Consider the following 13810-nt stretch of genomic DNA (forward strand, 5'->3'; position numbering starts at 1 on the left):
GAAGACACATCATACCAAAAACTCATGGGACACAATGAAACACAAACATGGAAAAAAGTAATTTCTACATTATTTTCTAATAGAATGATATGAAACTGAAATAAAATTTGAGTCAAATTCATCTGAAATTTAACAAACGAAACTGTAAGAATTCAAATGAAAATGTATAAATGTAATTGGGTATATGTACATACATAATTAATCTCAGAACTAGGAAAGATTTTCCATTCTGTATTTACAGTAACTGTAAAAGCCATAGAAGGAAAGACAAATATGTTAGGCTATGTTAACAAAAACTAAATTTACATTATAATCAAAGTTAATACAAATAATAACTGATATGCACACTCAAAATACAGAAAAAGATGACTTAAACATTTATTAAAGTCAGTAGGACACACATGTTGAAATAGGAATACAAACTATGCATATAGATTGTATAAAGGAAGTGTAAATTGCAAATATTTCAATCCAACAGTAACTTTAAACACAGAAGTTAAAATCGTATATGAGGGTTAAATTGTTTAAAAGTATTTTAAATCATATTTATTTGCTATTATTGCTAAGTATCCTATCATTTATTGCTTGTGTGTTTGTGTGTGGTTATATGTGTCATGGTATAGCCTAAGAATGAGTTCTTTCGTTCCACCACAGGGGTTCTGGTAGTTGAATTTGGGCTCTCTTTGAATGACAAGACATCCAGTTATCTATGTTGACTCTCCTTGCATTCCTAGATGTCAGTGTTTGTAAAATCCTCTAGCATGCATATTACTTCTGGAAATCTACCTCGAGTAAACAATAACTTTGCAAAAGTGAGTAAAAATTAAAGTAGCAAGAAATGGAAACCACCAATAGGTAATTGGGGATATTGATATACTCACATAGTAGAGTTCAAAATGATGTTTGATATTTACATCTTTGGATGTATACGTCCATAGAAAACTACACAGAGAATGATGCCCAGTATACACATGTATCCAAAGTCAAAGAAAGCATCTTTCTAAGAACATGGACTAAAATATTGACAACAGTTGTCTCTTAGAGAAATTAGTATTTTTCTCTGTTGAGACTCTGGTGAAAAACAAAAATCCTTACAAAAGGAGTTCAAATATAGCACTCAAAAATAGGCTTCTAAATTATTTCGTTATGATGTAGCTGGTTTAAATATATCAGACATTGAGAGGCCTTGAGGTTTTAGATGGGGTGGATTATAACACAGACCATCCTCAATAGGGTGGATTTTCTGTAGGTATGTCAGTTTCATCGGTTATAACTTACCCATCATTAAAATTTACAAATAAACACTGAGGATGTGACCTAGGCCTGAATTTCTAAGTAACCATTAAAGAAAAAATTTCTTATATGGATATTTGGGAAACTCTGTAATCTCCTCTATAAAGACAGAGGGCAGGCAATTCAAGGTTGCTCTTTGAGAAGGAAAAGACTGCCTGGTTTTTTACAGTAGTCCATTAAGTGATTTTCTCTTTCCTTATATTTTGGCAAGATTACTCCATTATCTATAGAGTATGCATGGACATTTAACTCTACTTGTCAACTTTATCCTTTAATCTATTTGATGTCAATATTGCTTGGTGATAAATATTTTCTAACAATATACGCATACACTCTATGTTAATAGGCTCTGCATCCATGGATTAGACAACCTTCTGAAAACACTCAGAAAATTGAGTATGTGTTGAACATGTTTTGACTTCTTTGCCATTATTCTCTAAAAAGCACAATACAAGAAATATTTACACAATAATAATAATCTAAAGATTATTTAAAATGCATGGGAAGGCACGCCAGCATTGTACTGTACTATTATATATAAGGGATGATATCTGTGGATTCTGGCATTTGTGAGTGGCCTTGGAACCAATCCCTATGGACACAGAGGGATGACTGCATTCGATATGGTTAGAGTAAGATGCTTATTGTTTACAATGGGCAGTCAGTTTTTGGTTCCTCAAGTGAGAGAGCCTTAAGAAGCAAAATGTCAGTCTTCCAAGCAAAAAAAAAAAAAAAAAAAAAAAAGCATCATTTTATATAACTCTCTCTCTCCACAGGTCCATGAGGGAAACTGAACGCTAGTTCCATAGTAACTGACTCCAGTGCATCTTTCCTTATTCATAAAGAAGTAATGATTTCTCCCCCTGCAGTTTTTTTTTTCCTGAGGCTATATCCCCACACCCCAGCTTGGACTTACAGGCATGGTGATCTGGATGGGTTGTCGCTCTCCACTTTTGGTTGGGGCTACACCTTCTGTGTCATAGATGCCGGTGTAGACAACTCTTTCCCCGTCAGGCTCTTTACCCTTCAGCTCCAGTGGGACAAGGACACCACCAATGGAAATGTTCCTGCAAGGGACTTGAGTTGAGCATAGATAGTAGGAATTATCTTAGACAGCCTGTTCTATTCTGAATCCAAATCCTGGAGAGCAAACCTACAGGGTTTGGCTAAAGAAGACATGCAGAAACGTCAGAAAGTTTGGGAGGTTAGTTGTCTAGCTGAACAGTAACATGACCATAGACCCAATCACTTTCCCTCCTTGAGTAACTTCAGTATTCTCATTATAAGATCTCTTTTCTCATTGAAATCATCTACGGAATTAAAATTTCACCTATGCCTAGCCCTACTCCAACCTTCAGAGACCAGCGCTGACAAATCTTGGTGATGCATCTAGGTGGATAGTTTCAAAGACCTCTGACTTACCAAACAGTTTTTAATTTTTTTTTTAATTTTTTGTTCCAACAATTGGAGATTTTCCATCATGTATACTGCATTTTGGAAATTCTCAGTGACATCATCCTTTCATATGAGGATAAATGTTCTCAGGGAAAAGTTCAGGTATCAACAGACGAGCCATCAGAATATGAACATTAAAGCTCCACCTAGGAAGCATAGCACTAGGAACTCTGGTGAGCACAAATTGACTATCATTCAACAAGCTCTTCAACAAATTTTAATAGAAACTCAATCTGGGAGTCACTGGATTAGAGCACTGAAGAACTCCTTACCACAACTTAAATGTAATTAGAGAAAAGCTTACCAGCACCAAATCTGCTTTCAGGTTAGCTTGAAATCTAGAAAATTACCCCCAAAGAAAGGGAAAATAACCTGTGCAAGTGAGGGCAACATTCTACAGGTCATAAAAGAGGGGCACACAAGCCTGGACACAAATTCTGGGACAACTAGGGACTGTGAAGAGACAATGGGTACAGGGAGCTGGGAGGTGTAGGTGTAGGGGGAACACCAGAAATAGTCCAAGTGTGGCTACAAATCTTTGTGTGTAGGGAGCTAAATAAAATAAGTTTACTTAATTCAAACTAACTGAAAGTCTCTGATTGTTTCAAAGCCTCTCCCCTCAGCATATACTAGGGATCACAAATGTTGTTTTACTCTTTCTTACAAACTAGACTTCACACAGTGCTTGAGTAGAGGACCCTGTGACAGTTTCAGTTGTTAACTTGACACAATGTAAAATTACTTGAGAAGGGATTCTCAATGAGAATTGTCTCCCGGGGTTTGATCTGTGGTCATATTTGTGTGGGGGCTTTTTTGATTGTGTTTAATCACGGTTGGAAAACCCATCTAAAAGTGTGCTGGGCTCTAGACAGAATGGAAAGGAGGGAGCCGATGAGCACTGACCCGCATGCCCCAGCTCACGGCTCTCTGTTCTCCACTCTGGATGTAGTATGACAAGCTGCTTATGTTACAGCTGCCTTGACTTTTTTCACATGATGGACTGTACCATCAAAACGGAGGCAAACAAAGCCTTTCTTCAGTAAGTTGATTTTGTCAGGGTATTTTATCACAGCCACAAGAAAAGAAACTAAAACCCGTATGTGATCCTTTTTTTCTAACTGCCACCATTCTGTTCTGCAGGCCTGTTGTGAAGGTGCTGTTAACCACCACAGAGACCAACACGAGGCTGACAGAGAAATTCAGCCAGGAAGGAAAGGAAAGGCACAGTGTCTGAAAAACCATAAAGGTGGGCCCAGCACAGGCAGTGCCCTCTAATTTGTGCCTGATGCCTCCGCTGACATTAACCCTGGAAAGGAGAACTGGAGACCATCCTTCAGGGAACCCAGTGACCATCTGTCCACGGAGATTACTCATTCCTCAGCCTCTCTTCCTCCTTCCGTACTGTCAGCAGAAGCAGGAGAGATCGCAGGATCCAGGAGAGGAGAGATGGGATTGTGGGTTGCTGAAACATTCCATGTCTTTCTACCATCTTCCCCACCCTGTCTACCTCGGTTTCTCTGTTGTAGGTAGACTGAAGAGAGATTTACAAGAAATCAAAACAAAGCAAACCCTAAAATACGACAACAGCAGCAAAAGCCTCCAAACCTTGGATTCTTGTCGCAGATTTAAAGGGATTTACTGAAATGGGTGGAAGGAATCAGGAATGTAAGACTACAAGCTCAAGGAGGGGGAGTAGCTTAGGGGCAGGGCGTTCACCTCTTGCCTTCACTCCAGGTCCTGCTGAGCATGCGAGAGACTAGAAGGGCCCAGTGGAGGATAGGGATGTCCTGGAGCCTCCATGCTCCTCCCATACCCGGGATATTACTGCCCTGCCACCACCACCCGGCACGCCCCACACTCACTCGACCTGCAGTGTTGTGGGCTTAATCTTCACCTCCACCTTGTAGGAGGAGCCGGTGAGCAGCTTGATTGTGCGGTTCTGGCCAAAGCGCTGCCCGTCCACCTTGAAGAAAACAGGGCCGTCATTGGGCTGGATGCGCAGCGCGATGGAAAGGCGCACGAGTCCGGGTAGGTCCCCCATAGCTGGCAACCGAGACCGGAGTAGTGGACAGTGAAGGCTGGAGAGAGCTGCTGCGGCGCTTTGTGCGGAGGGGACAGGCAGGGAGGAAGAGAGTGCTGATGGGTGCAGGCCACAGCTAGGAGCGGTCGCCTCTGTCCACCCCAGATTTTGAGAAGCAGCTGGCGAGACTCTGGCCCTCCACTACACTCAGACAAGAAGCCGGCCCAAGAGACAGCATGGAGGCAGCAGTCTGCCCCATCCCCCGCTTCCCACGCAGGGCCCTGCACGCACGCGAGGGCTCGCAGTGACTGGACTGGCAGACTGCCCCGCAAATCAGCACTGCTGGGGGCTAGAGAGTTAATCTTGTTTACGCACCACAATCCCCTTCAGCGGGACTGACGTTTAGGCTCCTCCTAGAACAGCACCGGATAGGAGGAGGAGGATGGGGCGGAGAGGCACTGGGGCCAAGATTAGTTGCTACAACAAGGCGCTGAGACCCCAGAGTCTAGGCCCTAAGGGATGTAGATTCACTTTCTGGAGGGTTTGAGCTGAGGTTTGGTGTGAAGTGACTGAGAGGGGAAATGGAGGCAAGTGGCGGGAAACGGGGTAGGAAACTGCTAGCTAATGAGTTAAATTTCAGGAAATGATTGCATCCTACTGAGAGCAAGGATAAATGGCCCCAAGGCAGAACTTATCTCATGTGGAGATAGAAAGACAGATGCGGTTAGGGAGAAAGGGGAGCAGAGGCAGGTTGAGAGAGTCCTATATTTTCATTTTCATTATACATATCTTGGCTTAGAATTGACACTATAATCAATCATATCTATATGCACAAATCTGAAAGGGTGAGTGTAACCAACTCTGTAAAAAGTAAGCTACTCTGGAGAGTGAGGTGTAGTGACAATGTCTAAGAAGGATGAGTCAAAGAACTACTGCAGAACATTTCATACGACAGTGCAGGGTCTGTGCTTGCATGCTAGATATGATTTTGAAAGGCTTTCTCCTAGATGTTGGTTGACAGTTGAAGATTCCAAACAGCAAAGGTGTTGGTGTGTGGAAATGAGGTCCTGATGGAGAAAAATGAGTACCTTCTTCAGCACCACACAGGTGGATAGTACCATAGGCTCCACCTCATACCTGGGAAATGCAGGATACAATTGAAGCAACCCATTGGGACAGTTGTTTGCAACTTTGTACTTACACAGGCTAGACTACTTTTATTTAGTTAATAAAATATACATATACATATATATATATATATATATATATGTGTGTGTGTGTGTGTGTGTGTGTGTGTGTGTATAAAAATTATTCTGAGGTATTGGTGTTTATTGTAACCATTAGCAAAAAATCACAACAAAACCTAAATGGACTGTCAATCTGTAAACAATGGTTGAAAAAAGACCCAGCAGCATAAAGAATGGTTGAATGAATTCTCACATATCTATACTGCAGTTGCGATACAACTATTTTAAAGATGTATTATATTTTACATCGTCTAACCCATGCTCAGACTTAATTACAAGCATGGGTGGGGGATGAGCAGTGGAAACACAGGATTTGAAAGACAAGGGTGGGGTTTTTCTCTATTTTACTTATTACTAAATCTTCAACATGCACAAAACAGTACCTGGAATATCAGACATGTCCCCAAAATGTTGAGAGACTTGAATTATTGCTGTGTTTTAACTATGGTCATATGTGAATTCTTCCACATCTAAAAGTATTTAGATTCATAATGATTCACCTATGGTGAGTGCAAAGAGATGCAAACCTAATTGTAAATAATGTCTATACTATATAGTTTTATCCTTTATTTTGAATCTTGGGAGCAACCTTTAACTTAAAAGAAAAGCCCTAGGGCAGACTAGCTGTAATCTTGAGGAAGATGGGGAAGAGAAAGAAAATCTATGCTGTTTGAGTTAAGATTCTTTGAGGTCAGCCACGTGGTAGACAAGTAGCTTCATAGGTGGGGCGGGGAGCATGAGAGAAAGGGGAAAAGCCCAAAGTACCAGAGAAAGCATATGTAGGCTCTGACTAGCATCCAAAAGAAAAAGAAGAGAAGAAAGGAAAAATTATGCCTTTCTTAGAAAGGTAAACAGACCCAACAGAGTTTTGTGGTAGCTGTTGAGCAACTGCACAGAGAATGGAACCTGGAAGGAAAAGTAGATTTCCATACTAAAGTAATAGTTATTCCTCCCTCTCTTTAGTACAATTCCTGCGGATCCACCTTCCTAGGATCCAGGTGTATGAGGAGAACACATTCTTGACTAGATGTCTTGAAAGAGCCATGTGATGGAGAAGTAAAGGCAAGAGTTATTAGCATTGAAAGTCTTAGGCTGAGAACCAGAAGGGGCCAGAGCAAAGGAGAGTTTAAAGTATCTCCTGCCATTTGAGGTTTGGATGACTTGCCTCAAGATCTCTTTCATGTCAAACTACTCTACCATAAAAGTTGAATCACTCTTGACTCATTTTGACATTGTCACAACACTGAGCAGTCTTTTTAAGCATTGAAACTATTATGGGATGAAAGACAGGTTTTTGAACTTTATGAAGTATTCAGTGAGTATGAATATATAAAGTATCATATAGTACTTTCTGTGCATTGCAGCTAAAGGACAGAATGGCCTGGGCAGTAATGAGGATGTGAAAGAAATGACTTAAGAAGGAGGATAAATACCTGTGTATGAGGTTAACAGTTTTTATGTGATGCTGCATTATTTCCAAGCAATTACTGAATAATAGCCGGTAAAAGCTGGATGTTAGCTTCTAATAATGTTGATTATTAGTTCAACTCTTCAGTTAAAATTCATATTTTAATAATGACAATTTTGAGAATATTAAATATTCTAAGTTATTAAAGTACTGTTTTATATATTTAAATAAAATGCCAGTTCCATAAGGATTATTTGCTATTGGGTAAAAATTGTCTTAGCCAGCTAAACTTATAATTTAAAATTTTTGTGATATATTTTTGTGCATGTACACACACAATACTTACAAACCATTGATTGTCTCATACTTTTAGTTTGACACAGTGACTTTTGCATTGCCAAAGTGTAGCATGCAGTATTCCACATGTTTTTCAGCTGTCCAAAACACTTTCTTAAAAAATAATATTATCACAGAGGGAGTTAGTATTCCAGGAACCACAATTTACATAAGTGTTAAGAAATATAACATTAGGATATATATAAATATCATTTATTGAAAGCATGAAGCAGAATTAGACCATCCACGATTAACCTTTAGATTTAAAAGGATGAAACTTTATTTTGTTCTAATTATATATGTGGTGATTTGAATGTGAAGAACCTCCATAGCCTTATCTGAATGTTTTGTCCCTAGCTAGTGGAACTGTTCGGGAAGGATTAGGAGGTGTGGCCTTGTTGGAGAAGTTGTGTTATTGGAGTTCGACTTTGAGGTTTCAAAAGCCCACACCAAGCCCAGTATTTCTCTCTCTCTCTCTCTCTCTCTCTCTCTCTCTCTCTCCCTCTCTCTCTCTCTCTCCCTCTGTCTCTCCTTTACCCTCTGTCTCTGTCTGTCTGTCTCTGTCTCTCCCTCTCCCTCTCTCTGGTTCCTGTAGATAAGATGTAAATCTATCAACTACTGCTCCAGTGCCATGTGTATCTGCTTCTCACCATGATAATCATGGACTAAACCTCTGAAACTATAAGCAAGACCCAATTAAATGTCATCCTTTAAAACAGTTTCCTTGGTCACAGTGTCTCTTCACATCAAAAGAACAGTAAATTGAGGACAATATATAATGATCTCAGAGGGATAGACTTCCTTTTCTTTTCCTTCCAACTACCCAGCTGAGAAAAGAGTGGAAAGAAAAATGGTGGCAAGATTTAGCTCTGATCCCAGCAACTGAGGTCTGCACCCAAAATCTTCCAAAAGTCAAAGCTTTTCTTTCTTTTTTTCTTACAGTAGTGGTGATATTTTTAGGACTCTATACATTTATAGACACTTTACTATGATCATAGATGAAGGATTTGGAAAGGGCATTTCACTTGCGTGTTCGTCCTCAGGGATGATGGTTTATCACTGGACTGTATTCTTCCATGGGGAGGACTACCTCTGCCGCTCCCCATTTTACTTAGTTGCCTGAAATTCTTCATGTAGAGTTAGGACCTCATAGGGTTTTCCTCATCTGGTTTGTCATGTTTATTGGTGCTGTTGTATGACAAAACTTTCCCTGAGATGCAACATACATGTCTACTTACCCCAGATAGGAAAACCAAGACAGACCAAAGTGTGGATATCACCAAGGTCCAATTTGGATTCTACTCATAACTGGCAGTGGATCTTGTCTTCAGAGACTTTAAAGAAAAGTGTTACAATCCATAGGACTATGTTCCAAACATTGTGTTTAAGAGATATTAACCTTAGGGTTATATCTTAGCAAAGTACCACCTAAAACTATTTAGGTATATTGTATGTGCATGAGTGTGTGTTTGTGTGACTATCTGATGTGTGGGTGCCTATGTGTGTGTGTGTTTGCATGTATGCATGTTTGTGTGTTGTGTGTGCACACCTGCGCAGAACTGAGAAGAGCGTCAGATCCCCATGACATCAGAGGCAATGAGAGCCACCTGATTTGGGCACTGAGAACTCACTCTAGTACTCTGGAAGAGGATCAACCACTCTTAGATCCTGAGCCATCCCTTGTAAAAATGAATTTTATTCTCTTGTAATGGTTGTCTCTGAGGCTTACTGCCTCAGTCTGCTCACCTAGGCCTAGTCCTGGAAGCTTTTTAGCCTCCATGCAATTTAATATAAGCCTAGAATGTTTTCAGCCTCTGAGACTTGATGCTGAATAAGCTTACCGCTCCCTTGTTCCTTCTGAGCTCTGGCTGGATGGTTCAACTCAGCTGTTCTCGCTCAAGCTCCACTCCAAGCTGACTGATTCTGTTTTTTCTCAGCGTTTCCTGAATTGCTCTGCTTGGCTTCATACTAACTTTGGCAATCTGTTCCAATCTTCTAGCATCTTCTCATTCTCTAGCTCGTTTTGTCTTCTATTGTATCTAGCTTTTTCTCTCTCTGCTGTACAATTGTCCCAGTAAAACTGCCTCCTTCTCTCTCTTTTTCTCTTTCTCTGCACTGCTTTCTTGAGTAGCTTCACTTTTCTCTCTCTTCTTGACAGAGCTGGGCAGATCCTATTCTGTTTGTCTTTTTCTGATTCATCACTTTGTCTGCCACTTGGTTAGACATCACTCTCAAACATGGGTGCTTTCTTCTACAAAATAACTTCACCTTCATAGTTTTGGAGTGTGTGTGCTAAGGACTGAGCCACACCACAACTAAAAGCTGTTTTTTTTCAGTAAATAATACAGTCTCAGGATTCACAGTATGATCATGTATCCTGCAATAATCTCTCCAGTCCCCACTTATAATTGCCAATCAAATATTTATTATAGAGATTGAGAAATGTTGTGATTAACATTGTTCTCTTTCTTAAAGGAATTATGTGAGGAAGTTTAGTGAGTAGTATAATTTTTATTTATCCCAGAATATTATTTGCATGACCTATACCTTCATGAGGTTCTTTGCTTATCTCTTCGTAGGTTTCTGTAAAAAATATGTTTCCTCTTATTATTGTTTACTAATACTATACTCTTTTCTTGGTAGAAAGTTGAGAGAGGGAAGAAAGTAAATACACATTTTCAAGATACTCTGGAGTTTTAAGTACATACAATCTACACTTCTGATGACCTTTGCCTCCATCAGATTTCATGCTGAGCTTATTTTATGGCATAAAGGATTACACAGTTTCTGAATGAGCATCTTAATGTCTTGGCATTATAGAGTCCCCTGACATTGGCACCGGGTGGGTTCAGGCTTCAATCCTGGTTTTGGCAGTTACTAGATGTTAGAGAGACTCGTGTCATCTGATGCCTCATTTTACCCTTCTACAAAATGCAGGTAATGGTGGTTTCCTTGGATGTACAGATGGGGAGCACCATAAACCGGGCTCTCTAGGGGGTTCTATATGAGCCACTGGGAGATAATATCTGCACCTCACTCATCTACTGAAGAGTGACAGGGATGGTTTCTAAAGGACAGTGAGGAAGCTTTCTCCGACTTTTGCTTTCCACCTGCTATTTTGGTAGTGTTAAAACACGAACACCTCACTGACTGCCTTTGCTGTTACCATGGTGATCCAGGTTCATTTTAGAAGAAGTGACAGGACAGATTGGCTTTGAGAGTTGTGAAATATCACACTCTAAATATAAGGACTGGGAATTCACAGTGATACTGACAATGGGTGGATGGGTAGAATTTCTGCTACCTCTCAGCAACACAGAACTGGAAAACACATGGGTAGCCTGGCATGCTACTGGGTTCTGGCTCTCCAGGTTTATCAGAGAACAGTTGTGTGAGCCATCAGACATAAGATTGTCATCAACTGTGAGGTTCCCTTCTCTTTGGATTCTTTTTTTTTTTTCAAGACAGGGTTTGTCTGTGTAGCTCTGGCAGTCCTGTGTAGAACAGGCTGGCCTTTAACTCAGAGATCCATCAGCCTCTGCCTGAGTGCTGGGACTAAAGGTGTACACCACTACTGCCTGGCCTCTTTGGATTCTTTTTATGCTTCATGTTCTTCTCTCATGGTCTGCTCCTTTCTACCATCAGATATCTGCTCCCAGGCCTTTAATTCTTACCACACTGACACAGAAGTAATTTAATAGGAATTAAACAAGGATTTCCTATAACATTATTTCAGAAAATTTCAAATATGATAAAGTAGCTGTGTTCTTTATTCAGTAAGTCTCAATTCCTGGCTAACATAGATCCCATTCAATTTTACATTGTTTATGGGTTTTTTTTCTTTTTATAAGTTATTCTCTGAGAATTTCAAACATCTATATGAAGGGTTTCTCATATACATTCATTTACTTTCCATTCTATTTCTCCTACTCCCACTGAATAAATTCTCTTCTTCTGTGACCTGCTGTTTAATTTGGGTTGTCCCATGAGCATGAATTGGTGGTAATTTACCACAGCATATCTATGTTACCAGAGGATGCACCACTGATAAACATTCCTCCTTCCTCAGCAATAATTAACTGCCAATGACTTCTTGAGGGAGGTAGGCTCTTAAGAGGTCCCATACATGACAGAGTATTAATGAGTCTAATATTCTGCACATTTTGTGCAGGTAACTACAGCTGTTTTAATTTACACTACAGTGGCCCTATCATGTCCAGGAGATCACATTTAACTTTCTCTTGTCTTCCAGCTCCTACATTATTTCTGTTCTATCTTCCATGATGCTCTCTGAGCCCCAGGGAGGATGATAGACTTGTGCTATGTAGGGCTGAGCACTCCCCAGTAACTTATTGTTGGCACGTCAATAGTTGTGAGTCTCTGCAACTGTTGCCAACAGCAACACACCAAGACAGAGAACAGCACAATTTGTAGGTTTAAACATACATATTTAGAAGGCAGTTTGACACCACGTTCCTTCTAGACAACAGTCTATCTCCCCTCCCCTCAGGAATTATGACTTTCCCAGGCACGGGATGTTTACAGTTTAACACATGAATTCTCTCTTAGAAATAATCCTCAATTTCAACCAGAAAACAGTTGGTTATCCTCATAAAGTTCCTGCCACTATTGTACCACTGGGCACATATAACTGAAGTGGAGATTTCTGGTTTCTTTGGAGACTCATTTGAGTCATGTGATGTCATGTGATGTTTCATTGGAAGCTGTCTTATGAGAGGATATTTTGCTGAAGCAGACACATGGGAGGGTGTTTTGCTGAGAACAGGCTTGTGGTATTTTTCTGAAAGCTTCCTGGAAAAAGGGGATGTGATATTTTGCTGGTGTGGATGCTTAAAAGGACACATGATGAAGGGACATGATGTCAAACAAACAGTGGATGACACTGTAGCATTGGTTCTCCTTGACATTATTTGCTGGTCTTCATTGGGCTTTGCTGATGCTGGTCTTCTCTGATGATGCTGTGGCACTGGCTCACCTTGTCTCCTTCACTGATCATCATTTGTCATATCTTCATAGAGAGAAATTCACCAAGGAGCTCCTTATGATACTGGTGGCTTCTTGCAGCTTCTGCAGACTGGGGCCGATTGGGAGCTCCTGCAGGTTTCCTCTGGATAGAACTGCTGTTGCTGTTTCGTGAGTGGTGTTTGTGAGTGGACGGAGCTACCGCTGTTGATTCATGTGAACTGAACTGCTGACATCCTGACAATGAAGATTGGAATAGCACAAAAGAACTACTTTTAAACAGGTCCACATCCCCCTTTGCCCTATTAACCTTTTCTTTCCATTACCTCTGATGGGTGATGGGCAAAAAGGGAGGTTAAAGTCTTTGAGAACCCTTATTAAAGAAGGTTTTGAAAAAACAAAGCCTACATGCAACTGACAGGTGAATATCGTTGGGCACAGGCTTCACAGCTGGGCAAAACCTTTGATGACTTTCACAGCTGGGTGCCTGTGCAGTACCCATCACTATGAAAGTTCACTCACAAAGAGGATGCTGCAAGCTCAGATCCAGTGAGAATTTTCTTTTCTTTTCTTTCTTTCTTTCTTTCTTTCTTTTTTTTTTTAAAGATTTATTTCACATATATATACTGTAGCTGTCTTCAGACATACCAGAAGAGGGCATCAGATCCCATTACAGATGAGCCACCATGTGGTTGCTGGGAACTGAACTCAGGATCTCTGAAAGAGCAGTCAGTGCTCTTAACTGCTGAGCCATCTCTCCAGCCCCAGTGAGAGTTTTCTATGTCCTGCAAACAAATGTTTGGTGTCCTCAGCAATGGCATTTTAGTATTCAGTTAGGCAATAGTCCATTGGGATGCTTCTGGGATTTCCCTGACCAACAATACACAGGGAAGTACCCTACACTAGGATTCTGGCATAGGAATTATCATTTAAGAAGTCATGTCATGGAAGGCAAATTATCTATCCATGCAGGATACCTCTATTCATGTATTTAATATAAATTAAATACATGTATAAAGTAGGCTTTCTTGTGGCATTTCATTATCTCCTAAGTTTTGTTAACCCTTC

General features: G+C 40.4%; 2 protein-coding genes across 2 annotated transcripts in view; one reads left to right on the top strand and one right to left on the bottom strand.

Moving 5' to 3' along the window:
* The window catches only part of Cnrip1 (cannabinoid receptor interacting protein 1), a 28297-nt gene extending 23152 nt beyond the window's left edge, over positions 1-5145 (bottom strand). Inside the window, exons 1-2 of the mRNA XM_021210893.2 lie at positions 4611-5145; positions 2210-2360 (exon numbers count right to left, since the gene is read on the bottom strand). Coding sequence (XP_021066552.1) covers positions 2210-2360; positions 4611-4789 — 330 coding nt within the window. The 5' untranslated portion in view covers positions 4790-5145. The remainder of the gene's footprint in view (positions 1-2209; positions 2361-4610) is intronic.
* Plek (pleckstrin) overlaps positions 4697-13810 on the top strand; it is a 77422-nt gene continuing 68308 nt past the window's right edge. The window contains exon 1 of the mRNA XM_029545351.1: positions 4697-4776. The gene's annotated coding sequence lies outside the window, so the exon portion shown is untranslated. The remainder of the gene's footprint in view (positions 4777-13810) is intronic.

The sequence above is a fragment of the Mus pahari genome, chromosome 13 (genome assembly GCF_900095145.1).
Source record: "Mus pahari chromosome 13, PAHARI_EIJ_v1.1, whole genome shotgun sequence".
NCBI lineage: Eukaryota > Metazoa > Chordata > Mammalia > Rodentia > Muridae > Mus > Mus pahari.